This window comes from Nanorana parkeri, unplaced genomic scaffold (assembly GCF_000935625.1).
Source record: "Nanorana parkeri isolate BGI_ZX_2015 unplaced genomic scaffold, ASM93562v1 scaffold1967, whole genome shotgun sequence".
Lineage (NCBI taxonomy): Eukaryota > Metazoa > Chordata > Amphibia > Anura > Dicroglossidae > Nanorana > Nanorana parkeri.
The window spans coordinates 202,346-220,063 of NW_017308235.1; the positions used below are offsets into that span (position 1 = coordinate 202,346).

General features: G+C 40.5%; 1 protein-coding gene across 1 annotated transcript in view; it reads right to left on the reverse strand.

Annotated features, from left to right (window-relative positions):
* Positions 1–1,607: 1,607 nt before the first annotated feature.
* The window catches only part of SEC16A (SEC16 homolog A, endoplasmic reticulum export factor), a gene marked incomplete at its 5' end in the record, with an annotated part of 44,057 nt that continues 27,946 nt past the window's right edge, over positions 1,608–17,718 (reverse strand). The window contains 8 exons of the mRNA XM_018572196.1: positions 1,608–2,401; positions 4,051–4,128; positions 6,263–6,322; positions 7,654–7,719; positions 13,896–13,987; positions 14,314–14,451; positions 15,254–15,374; positions 16,345–16,401. Of these exons, the coding sequence (XP_018427698.1) occupies positions 2,330–2,401; positions 4,051–4,128; positions 6,263–6,322; positions 7,654–7,719; positions 13,896–13,987; positions 14,314–14,451; positions 15,254–15,374; positions 16,345–16,401 (684 nt within the window). The remainder of the gene's footprint in view (positions 2,402–4,050; positions 4,129–6,262; positions 6,323–7,653; positions 7,720–13,895; positions 13,988–14,313; positions 14,452–15,253; positions 15,375–16,344; positions 16,402–17,718) is intronic.

The following is a 17,718-nucleotide window of genomic DNA, read 5'->3' on the forward strand; positions in this document are numbered from 1 at the left end:
TGGGGGTAATTGGATATAAACGGAGGCCCATGCATTTAGATCCAGCGGCCTATAGACTAACATTTGGCTTCTGATCAGATCTGCTTTAAAAACTGACAGGCGGGCCTGATTGGAATGCGCCCGTGAAAGGGGCCTTAGAATTCTTGCTAAATTGAATGACTTCATAAGAGAACATTCATTTCTATTTGTCTCCTTCTTCAACACAGAAGGCAAAGAAATTAAATTAATGAAAATGTGCACAATCTGGGTTCATCAGGTACAGTGAAAATAAACTAGACATACCATTACAGAAAGAAATGTCCAATGAAATTGATATTAAACAATCTTTAAAAAGTTAATTTTTCCTATGAGACCTTCTCCTGAACATGCAAGTGGCCTGGCTGTTATGGTGACGATCTGGCTTTAATGCTGCCCGAGTCTCTTACCCAGGACAGGTTTGTAGAGCAGAAAAAGTCTGTCTGCATACTAAATTCAGGTCAGTGACAAAGTACTGAATCCAGAACATCAACAAGCCAGAACATCAACAAGCCAGCATGAGCAACAGCAGCTTCCATGTACATTAAAGAATGTTTTCCCTTGCCTGGAGCTAGAACATTAAAAACCAAATCCAGTCTATTATTTTTAAGTTTTGGAGTCCGTGAATAAAAGGTAAAATTTCCGCCTTTGTGATCAAACTTGGGAGTTTGGACCTTATTTCCTGTCTGTGTCCCATACACCAGGGAAAGGACAAGAAGTGAGGGGTTGGTTCGGCACTGGAACATGAAAGTGTTTGTCTGTCCCTTTTTCAGAGATTTACTAACAGTTCCCATCCAGAGAGAAAGAAGAAAATCTACCCATGACGGATAAAGACATCAATAAAACTGTCACAGGCTCTAAACCTGCCCAATGTAAAACATCATAACATATAGTTGAGTTGAATGTCACTGTAGGTCTGCAATGGCATATTTCCACCCTCACAAGAGCCCTCGGATTGTATGGTGTTGACTGAAGTTCTCCTGTAAAGAATCACTTGTGTATTCTGTGAGACCCCAATAATGGATATTTTGTATATAGCTACCTTGCAGCCTATTATGCCACAACGTTTTTAGACTAGATTTTTTTTTAACCAAAAAACCCCTAAACGTGTGAAATAAAACATATTTCGGAAATAAATTCTGCAGTTGCAAATCATCTTCAAAGAAAGTATCACCTTACACACATCCCTTTTCACTTCCTTTAAATCTAAACATTTGTGTATTTTATTAATTAAATAATTTTAAAAAACATTAAAAGCTTTTCAAGTCTGCTCAGTCACTGAACCCCCCCCCATCCACGCAGGGTCATCTATTGTTGAAACGAGAATGCAGAAAGTAAGACACAGGAAAGACAAAGTCAAAAGAACAACAGGCAGCTTAAAGGGCGAATCCACTCTGATATAAATATATTGGCCGGATACCTTCTTATACCTTTTACATAAAATATTATTTTTGGGTGGATTGGCCCTTAAAGATAATGATTCTAAAAAGCCAGATAATTTATTTTCTCTTTTCATCTGTTACCAGTCATTTCCATTTTAATCAGAATTAGCTGACAGCATGAGAGAAAGCAGTCAATTATATTGCACTTAAAAAAAAAAAATCACAAATATAAAGAAAAAAGTAAATAACCCATTTGTATCTGGAAGAGTCTAAAACACAAGAATGTTTTTAAAGGTGTTGTAAACCTTCCAGGAACTTCAAGATTAATTTTACATTTTACTATTTTACAAAAGACCGGAGAGAGACTATACAAGTTTCTACATACATACTACAAGATAAAAATTTTCCAGATGAATCAGTCTATTTTAACTTAATATATTAATTCTTGGAGGAGGGTATGTATGAAAAAGAGAGAAAAGTGGTCAGCCTCTTGATATGCACTACGCATATATAGATCTAACTTTGTTTCCAATTTTACAGCCAATCCAAATCTGTGTACGTAGAGCCATCAAGCCAATCACACTTGGTTTCAGAGATCTTGTTTATCGACTCTTCGTGCTGACAGCAGTGTCATTCGCTATAAAAGTCATATGGGAAGGCCACAAAATGGCAATGTTTGCTTGCTTCATAGTCCAACCCTTTAAGAATTTTCTAAAAAAAGAAAAAAAAAAAAAAAAATCACACCAAAAAGCTCCAGTCATCACAGACTTGAAACATCCCGTCAAGTGACCCAAAGATCGTTTCAGTTAAGACTGATTTGCTTTTCGCCATTGCAATTGTAATTTAATGAATCAAGTTGTCGATTATGGGTTTGGATTCAGGGCAACAGGTGAGATACACTGAAATGTTCTGGATGTCTCGAGGCCAAGTCTTTATTTTAGTGTTGGGTATACTCGCTGACCAAGCCTCCCCGGCCGTGCTGCACTGCCTCCTGCAGGATTCTGCTGTAAATAGAGGGAGAAAAGTTCCATGAGTTGGGCAGCAAATAAAAGCTAAACTCCAGGCAAACTTTCATTTAAATATAAACATCATTAACCACATAGGATGAAAACAAACTTTGTGTGCACAAAATGCCTTTACAAACCCAGATTTGACTTTGTAAAGATAGCAGCGATATTATCACTGTGCTGCACATAGCCTGTGGAAAGGACAGAGCTGTGGGAGGAAAAAAAAAAAAAAAAGTAAATCACTGACACACACTTGAAGGGTTTTTAAAGTATTGATATGTTTATTCAATACCCAATGTCACATACTGTCATACGGTGCCAAGGTCTCGGGTGCGCACAGGGATCCTTCATCAGAGCAACAGACACTCTGACACTGTTGCTCTGATGAAGGATCCCTGTGCGGACCCGAAACGTTAGCACCGTATGACAGTATGTGACATTGGGTATTGAATAAACATATCAATACTTTAAAAACCCTTCAAGTGTGTGCCAGTGATTTTCTTTTACTATTAGTGTTTTGCACGGCGCCATCCGTGTGGTCACCTGGGCACCACATATACCTTGTTTGACACCGTGGCAGTGCGAATGGGATTTGGACTTTGTTGAGAGCTGTGGGAGAGGCGCCGCAGGCAGTGCAAAAAATTACAGCAGGTGGCAGATACAGGACCAGCTACCCTGCACAAGGACAGAGAGCAGCAGTGACTGGTCCTGCACAGAGGCAAAGCTTTACACTGGTTATGTTGATGCATGATATTATTAACCAAATCTGGTTGAAAGTGCTTAAAAAACCGCCAGAAAATTGCTTATGATTTTTACTAGGTATGCACCGATATTATTACTAGTACTCGTACTCGCCCAAATGCTCTCGGAACTTCCGGTATCAGGAAGGCGAGCAGCGAATCATTACACAGAACCCAGGTTCCTGATTGGCCGGGAAGCCGGCTCCATGCTCCCTCATCACTTGGTGACAAAGGAGCATGGAGTTGGCTTCCCGGCCAATCAGGAAGACGGGTGGCGAGTCATTACCTTTCTTGATTGGCCAGGAAGCTGGCTCAATGCTTCCTTGTCACCAGGTGATGGAGCATGGAGCCGGCGTCCTGGGGAATCAGGAGGCGGCGGCGAGTCATTACACGCCGCCCGGCTTCCTTAATGGGATTTCCGGTATCAGCGAGTCCCGGAAAAAAATTGCCGGTAATCGATACTGAAAAACTGGTATCGTTGCATCCCTAGCTTTTTCTATTAAAATACTTTTTTCTGGACTCTCATTTGAGTTATGTGGCCAGTTTAGATACATTTTTTTTTTTGTAAAGTATACCTGTCATAAAAGAATATGGGCTGCCATATAATGGACCTGGAACAAGCATGTTGTAAAGGAATGTCAAATAAGTGTCAGAATGTTATCTCTATATTTGTTCCTGGTCATGACTCAAGAAGCACTCAAGCTGAAGCATCAATATGACAGTCAGACAACTAACATTTTCAAAAGGAGAGGTCGGTAATACCAGCCTACAGAATTATGAGAAGTGTAATATAAGAAGTTATATACAATCATTTTTACACACCCTTCATTTTAAAACAAGGTCCACATTTTTATTAGATTGAAATGTGAAGATAGACATGCATATTAAACAATGAAGTTGACTTACTTGTGCAAAATTTGAAGGGTTATAGAATTGAACCGTGCCAAGAGGCGGACCAGATTCTGGGGCGGCGCTGCCAGAGGCCTGTAAAGAAGTGGAAGAGTTAAATTCTGAATAACTTTCTCCAGCTGCTGAAGGGACTGGCAGACAGAGCCGCAGCTACTAAGAATACTACTGATCAGAAGTAATAGTACGAGATGGAGACCAAGCCATAAGCCTGTGTCTTCATGTTCGCTAAAAGCACCACATAGTAACAAAAGTCTCATTCTAATTTCCACAACTCTTTAAAGGGAAATGCCAGTTTAGTTAAAATATTGAACTTCTTCCTATACAAATAATTTTGTAATGGAGTGTTATTAACAATGACTTCTACATTTCAATCAGCAGGTAGCTATAATTCTTTAGCTGCCACAAAATTCAAATTTCTCTACCTCATGTGCTATCGCATCAGCGCACCTCTGAATGCAAGACTTGAAATTCTCTCTTTCGCGGCACTGAGTCTCTCCAAGAAGACAAGAAGTCTGCACAGAACTTCGCCAAAATACAGGCATACAGTCTGGCACTTGCAATATCGCACAGCCAACATGTCCTTAGGATTATTGCAATTGGAGCTTTTGGTGAAGTAGATAGACAAAAAGCTATAATTCCATGTTTTAATAACACTCGGAATAAGGAGGTGATAACGTTGAGCCTGTAACAAATTTGAAGGATTTCGGCAAATGCATTGAAAAGGTCTGTGTCAATATCTGCAAATATGGATCTGCAATAAAGTGTTCTAAATGTACTGCATGTGATATATGTTAGAAGGAGGTGGGGACATTTCACCTCGGACGCAGCATAATCTCATGTGGCTGTGATAACGCTCTACCAGGTTGCTAAATAAAGAAACTTTTGGAAACACTTTTCTTTAGTCAACCATGCTAATACCAACAAGGTATAAGTTTTGTTTTATAGTTGTAGGCAGGCAAATGTTTCCTTTAAGATAGTAAAACGTACCTGATACTTAAGCAAAATGCACAGCAGTGCAATCAATTATAGCTTTAGCTCTGTCGGCAAATCACTTCTGCATTTCCACAGAAGATAAGGCAAGGCGGTGATAGGAGATTCGAAACACCGTCTAGTATCACAGAAACTCTCCATGCACAAGGTGAGTGCAGCATTCAGGTTATAAGCATGCACGGCGCAGTGTTAATAAGTTAGCTGGCAATGTGGAAGTGAAGGTTGTGCAAAAATGTCATCAACATCAGGCTGACAGCTACCTGCTGCGGACCTTTCTCCTCAAGCATGGTCCATTTATTGGTGGCTTGTGAGAATTTACATATTTAAGATGCTGGCTTTAGATTAACCCCTTCATGACTGAGCTTGTTTTTAGTTTCTGTTCGTAAATGACTGACACACTTTTGACATTAGCTAAAGGAGCTCAATGGCATGTGGTTCTGACCCTAACAAAGCACCTCCTTCTAAACGGCAGGGCTGAACTGGCCACCGAAGCCAAATGTTTTTTAGGCAGCCAACTGTGTTAAATTGCTTCTCCCAGCAAAACCTCCTCATGAGAAGGGTGATATGACAGCAGGCAGAGCACCGTCATAACACAGATGAACATTGTTGAACCAACTCATGTATTCTTGTTTTCTGAATAGACCTTAAGCTCCCTCTGACTGGAACAGAGACAGCAGTAAAAGCAAGTTTTAGTACAGTGGGGTGAAGTTAGAATATCTGTCAGTTTTTTTTCCCTCTGTGCCTTCTTGTCCTGGTGACACATACATTCATATTTGCCTTGGTATCGCCAAGGCAGGCGGTGAGGGGAATTTTTGACAATGAGACAATAAAAAAAAAATCACAGAAGTTCTATCTGGAATGTAGCCATTTCATTTAGTTTGCTTTGATACTTTCCCTGAGTAGAAGGGCACAGAAGAGACTTTTTTTCAGGCTAACAATGGAACTAGCAAGCATCCTTTAACATCTGCTATTATGCTTTAAGTTTTTTTTTTAAAGTGAACATGGAGTAAAGATTTATTTTAAATAAGCCTGAAATAGTAAGATATAAATTAACTTATAACACAGAACAGTGTGGACACCAAGACTGGTTCCCTTAAACCTGAGAAGGGTTAGGAAGGGTTGCAAGTACAATGCAAGCATGGTTAGTGAAAAATATATAGAAAAAAGTGCATAAGTACTGCAATAGAACATAAAAATTGTGGCGGCCAGCTGCTGGTACCTGATTCAAATGCTGGCTTACTTCTCGAGATAAGGAACTCAGAGAACTAGATCGAGAAAGCTACAAAAATAAGCAAAAAAAAAAAAACACACAAACAAAAAATAAAAACAAGAAATGATCATGCAGTTTGTTGCATCACACTTCACATTCCCCATAGCTTTCAAATCAAACGCACTACTGAAAAATAAAATACACAAGCAAAAAAAAAAAAAAAGCAATTGCATTATTTTATATTGAGCACAAAGCCTCTGGTCATCTATAACTCCCTAAAATACATCTGTCACACTCTGGGGGCATCAAAAAGTGTGATTTATTAGATCACGGCCATTTGTCAATAGTACCGAGTGGCAGGGGAGGGGTTCAACATAGCCACTAGTTTAAAAAACCCCACAAGAACAACATACTGCGAAATCATATTTCAAGGCTTCTCTTCGCACATTGTAGAGGCATTCTACGCAATCAGAAGAAAGCTACACAAGCAGTGCAATGGCAGATACTGAATATAAATTTTGGTGAGGTTGAAGAAATCCCAGAATCCAGAAAGCCAATGGGCCTAAAAAATAAGGCTGTGGCCTAAATTTTCTGGGGATTCTGCTGGTGATTTGACAATGTTACCTGGCTATAAAAAAAAGTGCCCACTGTTTGCTACACATAGCTACACTATATGGACACCTGACCATCACACCTACAGTATGTGATCTTGTTGTACAGTCTATTCCAAAACCATTGGCATTATTGTGGAGTTGGACACCTCTTTGCTTCTTTACCAGCATCCACCTATCTGAGAAGGCTTTCCACGTGATTTTGGGTGTGCCTGGGGAATTTGCATCAAAAGAGCATTTGTGAGATCAGGTACGGATTTTGGGTGAAAAGGCCTGGCTTGCAATTGGCTTTTTTAATTCATCTTAAAGTCGAACTCCGGAAAAAATGATGCCACAAACTCCATAGGAGTGATAATAATTTCAACTTTTCAGATGTTATTCCCGACTGTATAACATAGAAAAGCAAGGAGAGAGACTATTATAAGGAAATAAAAATAAAAATCTAAGACCAGTTTTAAGAAATGTATGGGCACATGGGAGTTATCTGTGGATTCAAATACAGCTAAAAAGGTGACATTAAGGGAGGCTAAAACCTCATCCTATATTCTTCCCCTCTGAAAAGAAAATGGTCAGTGTACATGAAGGGGCACTGTTGTCAGTCCAATAGCAGAAAACAATGGTTTGCAACAAGCACTTAGCAGGCACAATGTAAAACAATATGGGATGCATCACACATTCCTTTAGTGATTGCTCATCATAGGTCTTTGTTAATGAGTCAGATTGTTAAAGACTCATTAGGTTACATGAAAATGATTATTTCAAGACCAAAGTAAGAAATCTGGAGCATACCTCTCCGGAAGGATAATCATCTGGGTTTGAAGGTGGTAGATCAGAACCAGAAGCTGCACTTAAATACTGAGAAAAAAAAAAAAGAACTAAATTTATTTACAAGAAATTGTCTCACAGAGGCCTTCTCATATGAGCATCTGATTGAAACACTTAAAGAGCACGACATTTAAATTATGATTCGGCTTATATTTAAAGAGGCATAGTATAAAAATCTACAATGTAGACTGAAGGACCATTCATTGTCCAACTTCATTCTAAAGCTCTTAAAGTGGGGAAAATAGGATATTGTTCTTACTGTATAATCCCTTTCCGAGAGCCTATTGAGGGACACAGCTATGAAGAAATCCGATACGTAGGGTTATGCTGCTGCCTCCAGGAGAAATGAAAAGACTGCCACTTTAAAGACATAACCCCTCCCACCTCACCTGCCAGCTGCAGTAAGCAGTATGAAAGAAAATGAGGGGAAGCAGCTGTGTCCATCAATAGACTCCAAGAAAAGGAACAAAATTCCATTTTGACCCATTGCATCGGCTAGAAGGGTTTCAGAGTTGTTTGGTAGAGAATCCCATTTGGTTTTTAAGGACAAAGTTGGTTTTAAGATCAAAGGTTTGCTTTTTACACAAGGTAGTCTCAACTTTTAAATGAAGACATTGTTTTACCTTCACTCTGTCCACCTCCTGTTCATCCTAAGGACATTTTTTTTTAATTGTTTAGATGTAGTGTGAGCGATTAGAGTTTATCTGTAGGCCACAGCTTCCTTTAGACGTTTGGGCTCTCTAGTTCTTCCAGAAGGTCCTAGAAAAGGTTACTCAGCTTCAAGATCCAGTATGTCCACATAGATTTGTCAGGTTGTCATTCAAGCTTATGAGTTGCAGAATAAGGTTTCTCCTTTTCCTGTTTCTGCTCATTTTACTGGGGCAGTTAGTACTTCTTGGAAATTTTCAAAATCAAGCTTCTGTTACTCAAAATTGCAAGGCCGCAACTTGGTCTTCTGTTCACACTTTAGTAAAGTTGACGCTTCTAACTCTTCGGATGCTAGTTTTGGCAGAAAAGTTCATCAGGCAGCTGTTTAAAATGTATTTTTACAGTTCCTTTTTTGTTGTTTAACGGGTTCTTTTAATAGTTATAGTGCTGGCCCCTCTGTTTGGACTGCTTTTGAACATCCCTACATATCAGATTACTTCAGAACTGTGTCCCTCAATAGACTATAGAGAAAAGGAGGTTTCTCTAGAACAGATAAAACCAGGTTTAAGTCACACATAGGAAGAGGAGACCCAACAAGAGGAACAATACATGCAACTCCCCGAATAAAAGTATGAATCAAGGAATTAGAAGCCAGGAGGATGTTGAAAAATGGACAGACAAGGTAGATATCTGACCCTTAAAAGGTACTGAGAGCTAAAAAAAAATCCATGGGGAAATACCCAAGGACTCAAACCAATGAAAATAAGCCTTCCACATACGGTGATAAATTTTATGAGTAGAAGATCAATGAGCCTTCAGCATAGTCTGGATAATAGAATCCGAAAGTCCTCTGTTTAACATCTGGGGTTCAACAGCCAAGCCATTAAAGCCAGTGACTGGGAAGCAGGGTGGAAGAAAAATCGTCCCTGAGCTAAGAGATCTGGCTGACCTGGAAGAGATCATCTGCTAACATATGAACCAGATGAGCATACCACATCCTGCAAGGCCAATCTGGTGACTAATTCCTTGCTATTCGATCCAGCGAGGAAAGGCATAGATTAGAGTGTACCGATACTAAGGAGCTACTAAGTCATCCACTGCATCCGCCATTGGATCCCTTGCTCTGGACTCAAATCTGTCCACCTTTTTCTTGTTGTGAGGAGAAGCTAGAAGATTCACATCCAGCATTACCCAGCACTGACAATTCTTTGAAACACCTCTGAATAAAGAGTCCACTTTCCCAGCTCCAAACGTTGTCTGCTGAAAAAGTCCGCCTGCCAGTTTTCTACTCCAGGAATGTGGACCGCTGAAAAATCGCTGGAACATAAAGTTCTGCCCAAACCCAGATTAAATGAACCTCCATCGCCACTGATACACTCCTGGTGCCTCCCTAGTGATTGATGTAGGGCACTGCCTTGGCATTGTTCAACTGATTCTCAACCGTACAACCGGTCAGAAGATGGCTCCAGTGAAGCAAACGAATAGCCCTCAACTTCAGAAAATCTACTGGAGACCAACAACCCTGGACAGACAGATGGATCCAATACAATGCCCCATCCCAAAAGACTGGAGTCTGTAGTGACAATCCTCCAAATAATTTGAAATAATGACTTCCCTTTTGTCAATGAAGAGGATGTCAACCATCACGACAGAGACATCCTGGCCGGGGCACTCAGACCCAAAACTCTCATGCAGGCTCTCACAGGAGGATAAGCAAAAGGACCAAAATTACTGAACTTGATCACGCAAATTTAATAATTTGTTCTGAGGAAGTAACACGGTTGCTTACTACAAGCGATATGACAGAATCAGGGCCGATTTCTCGATGTCCTGAATCCACCCAAAGTTCTCCAAGGTCTGCAGCACCGTTGAAACATTGAGCTCCAGAGTCAGAAGAGACTGTTCTCAAAGTAAAAGGTCATCCAAGTATCTAATAATCAGAATGCCCTTGCGATGATAGAGCCCCACAATTGGAGCAAGAACTTTTGTAAAAACCCTTGGAGCCAAAGCTAGACCGAAGCGAAGAGCAACAAATTGATCCTGAAGGACGCCTACAGCAAAGTGAAGGAAACACTGATCTTGAAAAACAGGAATGTGTAGCTACAGGTGAAACTCGAATAATTAGAATATCGTGCAAAAGTAATTGCAGTAAGTGCTGCAAAAGGGGCCCAAACCAAGGACTGAGTACATATGCATGCTTGTACTTTTCAGAGGTCCGATATTGTTCTATGTACAATCCTTGTTTTATTGATTGCATGTAATCATCTACTTTTTTTGAGGTTGTGGATTTGGGGTTCTTGGGGTTTTCATGAGCTGTAAGCCATAATCATCACAATTATGACAAATCACGGCTTGAATGATCTTGCTTTGCATGTAATGAGTCTCTCTCATATATTAGTTTCACCTTTTAAGTTGCATTAGTGAAATAAATGAACTTTGCACGATATTCTAATTATTCGAGTTTCACCTGTATACATCCTTTATATCCATGGCAACCAAAAAAATCTCCTTGATGAGAAGAGGGGACAACTAATGGAATGGACTTCATCCGGAATATGTGAATATGTACAAACACATTGAGTTCTTTTAAATCCAGAATACAGATTAATGCCTCTGGTGGGTTTGGGAACCATAAATAGGTTTGAATAAAAACTTCAAAAACCTTCTGTCAAAGAAACGGGAATAACGACACCCTGATTTAACAGAGCCTGAACTGTGCAAAAAAAGGTCCGTCTGACACTGAGACATGGGAAGCCTAGAACCAAAGAACTGAGAAGGAAACTAGTCTGTGAATGGAGGAAACAACCTCTTGGACCCAAGCATCAGAATATGAGCTTCCCACATTACCGCAAAATCCATCAGACTCCCCCCCACCTGAGATGGGAAAGGTGGGGGCAGACATCCATGCCGAAGTGGACTTATCTGAAGGTTTGGAGGTTTTGGATAGCCAAGGCAGTCTAGAGGGTCCGAAAGACTTGCAAATGTCAGATGTCTTTTGAGATTGGGAACAGAAACCTTGCCTGAACAGCCTCGTCCTCAAAAGAAGAAACTCACCATCAGACATAGAATATTCCAGAGAAGCAACAGCAGTTGCAGAAATATCATGCATATCGTCCTCAGAATCCATAGGTGAAGCAGAAATGCAAATTTTTTTTAACCTTTATGTACAGGTACCACAAGTCTCTCTAAACGAGATATAACGTTTTCCATAGTAGAAGAAAATTCAGCTTTTGTAATCAAAAGCGAACAATTGTCAGCAAGACAGGAGATGCAGTATTAGGAACGGACATTGTATTAGATGTTTTCTCCATAGCATTACAGACTACACAATAAAAGGGAATCTTTGTACACTTAGTAAAACAAAAATGCAGATTCCTCAGCAGTCATGGTGCCCTCACACCTCCGCATACAAGCAGACATAGCTATATCCCCGAAATATAGAAATCAGCACAGAGTTCCCATACACTACTCATTGCTTTAGGTGTGAGGTGAAAAAAAGGCAGAACAGACACCGTTCAATTGCTGCATATAGCGGGATATGGGCAGTAGCTCTTGTGCTAGAACTTTGGTCTTTTTCTCCAAAGAAAAAAGGAAATACAGAGTGTAACAGTTGCCATTTACCATCGGTTTCAAACCGCAGCCATCCAGTGCCTCAAATGGTAATGCCGCCACAGAAAATGTCAAAACGTGCAGAGGAATTTTAAAGATGTCATCAATGCCAAGTCCCAGTCACTTAAAGAGGCAACAGGATTTTTTAAATGAAAAAAAAGGCACACAAACTCCAAAATAGGCATTACAAAAACAGGAGAGTGTAAAAAATACACAGCCACAATTCATAATTTAATACATAAATTAACATAGAACTCCGTGGTCCTGTTCCCTTTGTCAATGCACGAAACCCTAGATAATACTAGCCTGATAGTAACGTTCACAGGAAATCCAGACCATCGCAGGATGAAGCTTAAGTACTGAGATCAGAAATGTCCTGCTGTCCAAGATGTAGGGAAACTTCCAGGATTTACCTTACCCTGTATGAAACTAACAGGGTTATTCACAAAAGGGTGAAGAGTTTGGAGAAGGCAGCAAGGTGAACAATGTCAAAATAGCCGATTTAGAAAAATTCAATTGAGCTCACTTTCCAGTTCAGCTATGTTCTCCTAGACAGTGGTGGCGAACCTATGGCACGCGTGCCAGGGAGGGCACGCGAGGCCCTTTCATTGAACCTGCAAACCCCCACACAGATCCTGCAAAGCCCACCACAGATCCTGCACAGCGCCCCTTAGATCTGGCAGACTGCAGGGTCTCATGGGGGCTTTGCAGGATCTATGTGGGCTATGCAGCCCCATGGTGGGCAGAACCCATTACAAATCCTGCACAGCCCCCGAGACCCTGCAGACTGCAGGGCCTCCAGGGGGCTGTGCAGGATCTGTGGTGGGCTCTAGCGGAACATGTAAAAAGCTGGATACAGTGTTTGCACTGTATCTAGCGACTGACAGGTCACGCAAAAAGTATTAAACAGGAAGGGGTGGGGTAAATTTAGTGGGTGTGGGGGCGCCCCAGTTTTGCCTTGCCTAGGGCAGCCCCAATACACCACTGCGTTCAGGGACCACCAATTGAAATAGATCCGACTGACCCGGATCGCCTTGGTATGCGATCCGGGCCAGTCACAATTAGGCAGCGGCAGCCAATAAACAGGTAGGTTAGACGGCTGCTTCCTCCTCGCTAGGACCCCGGGAGGCCCCTGCAAGCGGCCGTCTAATCTGCCTGTTTAGAGGTCACCGCCACTGCCTGATTGTGACCGGCCCGACTACAGAGGCGATCCGGGACGTTCGGGTCCCCCGTGAGAGCCGTACAAGGCCGTAAGGCAGTGATGTTGAACGTTTCTTAAACCCGAGCGCCCAAACTGCAATACTAAACTTAGTTTCAGCGCTGGCACTTTGAGATAAATAAATTGATTTTGCGTCGCAGTTTGGGCACTCGGGTTCAAAAAGGTTCGCCATCACTGTCCTAGATGGTTCACTTCTCCAAACTCTTCACCCTTTCTGAATGACCGTGCGAGTCTAGATAGCTAACTAGCGAAACTCCCAGGATTTAATTTTATCCGGTATCACTAGCAGCTCTTAATGGTAGAAGTTCATCAAACAAAATAAAACTAAAATAATAAAAGCAGAAGAGAAGGAGACATCCATTTTCCTGATGATACCAAGTGAAATTGGCAGGTGGGAGGGGTAATGTCCTTAAAGTGGCAGGTTTTTCATTTTTTTTTGACTGCCTAGTGTATTTCTCCTAGAGGCAGCAGCATAACCCTACGTCTCAGAATTCTTCAGAGGGGTGTCCCTCAATGGACGACAGAGAAATGGAGGTTTAGAATCTACGTTATTTCCTGCCCCAGTGACGCGGCCATCATAATGGGAAGATTTCCATAACAGGTACACAGGCATCAGAGAGAGTTTCCAACCCTTCTCTGCTTCATTAAAAAGTAAAGAACAACATTTTGGCTGGAGTTTTACGTATACAAGGAGTATACAAGAGTTTAACAGAGGCAAGCACAAACTCACCTGTGTCTGGGTGGGATTATCAAGGCCTTTCTGGTCTGGATATTGTACCATTTCTGCATCTGAGCCAAGGCTGGGCTGACCCTCTTCTGGAACTGTTAAAGAAACAAATGTCAAAACAGAAGAATCGCAGCACTTCGATTGAGATACAGGAATGATAGTTTCAATATAAAAGTGCAGCTGACTTTCCAACAACTTTTTTTCTTTAAGACATACAAGGGAAACCGAGGTTTTTTTTCTTTTTTTTTTTACATATTTCCAGCGTAAAAATGTGATCAAAATATGGAAGAGCAGGAATTCAGATAAGTGTTTTATTAGGTCAGGATACACATTATAAGATTTTCACTGAAAATATACTATTTTCTCCTTTTACAAAACAGAAGGAGCCTAAATTCAGGATTACGAGGACACCACTACTCACCTGAGTTAGGAACAAAGAGGTTTGAAGGGATGGACATTGGTGCAAGTGGAGCAAAAAGATCAGCCGGTGGAGGCACAGAACTTGCTGGCTTGCTGCCACCTGGATTTAACACATCCACGTAGCGACCTCTGACACTTGCTGGATAGGAAAAAAAATGTAAAAAATATCATGAAACAATATGTTATACCAAAGAATCACCTTTCGCTATCGTGAAAAGAAAAAAGCATGTGGGCACTATAAGCTAAGTGGGGGCTATACACTGAAAAGAGGCTAATTTCTCAGTGTCCTACGTTGAGGCATTTACATCAATACCCCCAGAGCCCCACTGTGATGCTTTTAGGAAAAGTATCCTTACAGTGACACTGAACTCAGGAGTCAACCTTAAAAATGCATTCAAGTACCTTAACTATTAACACAAATGTAGTGTATGAGTGTATCACTCGGCTGCAGATCTGCAAATCATCTCTGAATTCATGCTGACACTGCCCTTCCTTCTCGAGGGTGGCTACTTTTGTTCCCCATGGTCGCTCTGTGTGTTGTAAAGTAGTCACCGCTCCAAGCTCACTCCTGTGATGGACTACAATCTCACGTTTAGTTAGCCAATTTGTATTGAGATTGTAGTCTCTCATGGGAGTGATCTTGGAGCACCCTCCAGAAGGAAGGACAGTGTCCGCACCAATTCAGAGATGATTTGAGGATCTACAACCCAGGGATATACAAATAAGCTACTTTTTTGTTAATAGTTAAGATACTTGAATGCATTTTTAAGATTTAACTGCTAAGTTTAGCATCACTTTATTATGCACAGAAAGAAGATTGTAATTTTACTAATGTAGGTTTAAAGATGAATGCAAACATTTGGCTGATTCTATAGTCCAAACACTATATTAGAGGTACACTATAAAAAGGATGCCTGTCGAGACACAGAGGATAGCATTACCTGCTCTGATAGAGAACATATTGACTGAAGGATTTGGGGGAGCACCGGGTCCGCCTGGTCCAGCGGAGCTGGCCGGAGGTCTTTTCAGCATACCTGACGGAGGTGGAGGCAGGGGCTTGCTCTAGGAATATAACATATCACCATTATGGATACATGCAGTGCTATCATTTTTCATGGCAATGCAATAAAGTGCTACAAAACAATGGTAAGCTCATGTTTAACCTATGCATTGTAAACACATTTGCAATAAGAAAATGCAGGTCAACTAATTAAAAATGCTGCAGTGAGCTTTGTGATATCCATCAGCACAACACAAGTGCTATGAATGACCATTATTGTTTCTTTTTTGGATGTTTTTTGGTGTTGCATTTTCATGCTCTAACTGGATGCAGGACAGCGTAAAGACCTTTTTTAGCATATTTTTTTTTAGTAGTGGATAGGATAGAGAAGAGTTAACATTTTGTGTAAGGAAATTTCTTTTTCTGCCTGTAAACCCACTGGGGGGAATTTTCCCTATCCCTGTAACACAAGAAATAGAGGAAGTGGTTTTCATTGAGAAGGCATACCATTCAGTGATTACCAGGCGAGTAATATTTTACGTCAGCTTGTATGTTCATCGATTAATAAACTGTATTACACGAGGACAAGGCGCTGTCTGTTTGTTTGTTTAACCAATACTTAGTTTTAACCCTAAGGCTGGGTTCACACCTTGGCGTACGGTTTCCGAGGGCTACCTGGCTATATACCAATTGATATGCGCGACAAATACGCCCCAAAGAAGCTCCTGTACTTCTTTGGGCGTAGGGCGTTTTACAGCGCGTTCCTGCGCGCTGTAAAACGCCCAGGTGGGAACCATGCCCATAGGTAATAATTGGTTTTCACATGTTGAGCGTTTTACAGCGCGTAGGAACGGGCTGTAAAACGCCCTGGTGTGAACCAGGCTTACACAATCCTTGAGCAAATATATATAATGATATAGCAATAGATACACAAAAGCCCGTTTTAACACTCTGCTGTTGTTTCACAAGCGCCAGAGGACGACCTGGACTTGGAACCTCCAAAACATAAACAGAAAACTACCAACCACTCACCTCTGCCTCTGGCTCATCCAGGTTCACCCAGCGCTGTTTGTTCTCATCCCAAACAATCTGTAATATAGATGAAAGATGAGGAGTTTACTTGCAAAGTGCCAGTAATGCACATGACCAGGTGAAACGGTGAGAAAATCGTTAGCCAAAGCAAAGGCCATTTTAAGACCAAGCTATTGCCAAGGTAAAATACCTATTTGTTATGCCTCCAGAGTATTTAACATATTTCATACAGCAGAGAAAGCAAGAACTGAGCCAAGCAAGAACTTGAGCCAAGCAGGGGATTCCATATGTCAGTTTTCACCTATAACTGCAGCATCAACTTTTGTGAAATTGTCCTTAAAGCAACACTACAATCAGAAGTAATGTATACTGGTAAGATTAATATATTATTTTATAAGATGAATACATGCCATGGCAGTATTCAGTACATTAAGTTTGTCTCAAGCCTTCATTTATAATGGTCTAAAAATATAAACGCAGACTAAGCTGTGCAGTACAAATGACAGTTACAGTGCTTGTGGGCAAATCATTTAACACCGAGACGGGTGCTTACAATAGTAAAATTTGACTCATCTGGCTAAAACTGTTTGAAACTAAAAAAGAAGTGGTAGCTGGGATTTAATCTTTGTCACTCGCACTTACTTACAAATCCAACTAAAACACCCAATCTGCTGGGTAACAATGCTGCAATGATTTCACTGTGAAATGAGCAATGTTGTCACCCTATTAAAGTAAAAAAAATCAATAGTTCTACCACCAGATGAAACAGGTAAACCTTTTTTTTACAGGGGGATTTAAAAAAACAAAAAAACAAAAAAAAAAACAAACACTGCTGGTAAAATTATATTGCTTATACTGTATCAATATATGCCATTTTTGGTCATCTTGCATATAGTTCTAGTTTAACCCCTTCATGACTGAGGCCTTTTTTTTATTTTTTGCACCCATGTTATATTCCACATTTTAGGCCTGAAAATTACTTAAAACCCCCACACATTGTACTTATACCATTTGTATGTAGTCCTTGAGGACTGCACTGTTTGACTGTACCATTATAATATGGAAACCTGAGTTTGTAAACTTTATTTGATATTACATTGTATTGCACACTGAATGGGAAAGTGAGATCCCTGTTATATGCATTTAAAACAAATAAAAACCTTTTGAAAAAAAAAAAACCCCACACATTATATATTTTCTGAATGCCAAGACCCTATAACAATATAATGGTGGTAGTTGCAAATTTTTATGTTGCGCAATATTAGCGCAACTTCTTTTTAAACCCCAAAATTTAGTGATAAATTTAATTAAATGCTCCAAAACACAACAAAATACCCATTTTTTAAATGATATATAAAAGATGAGATTACAACG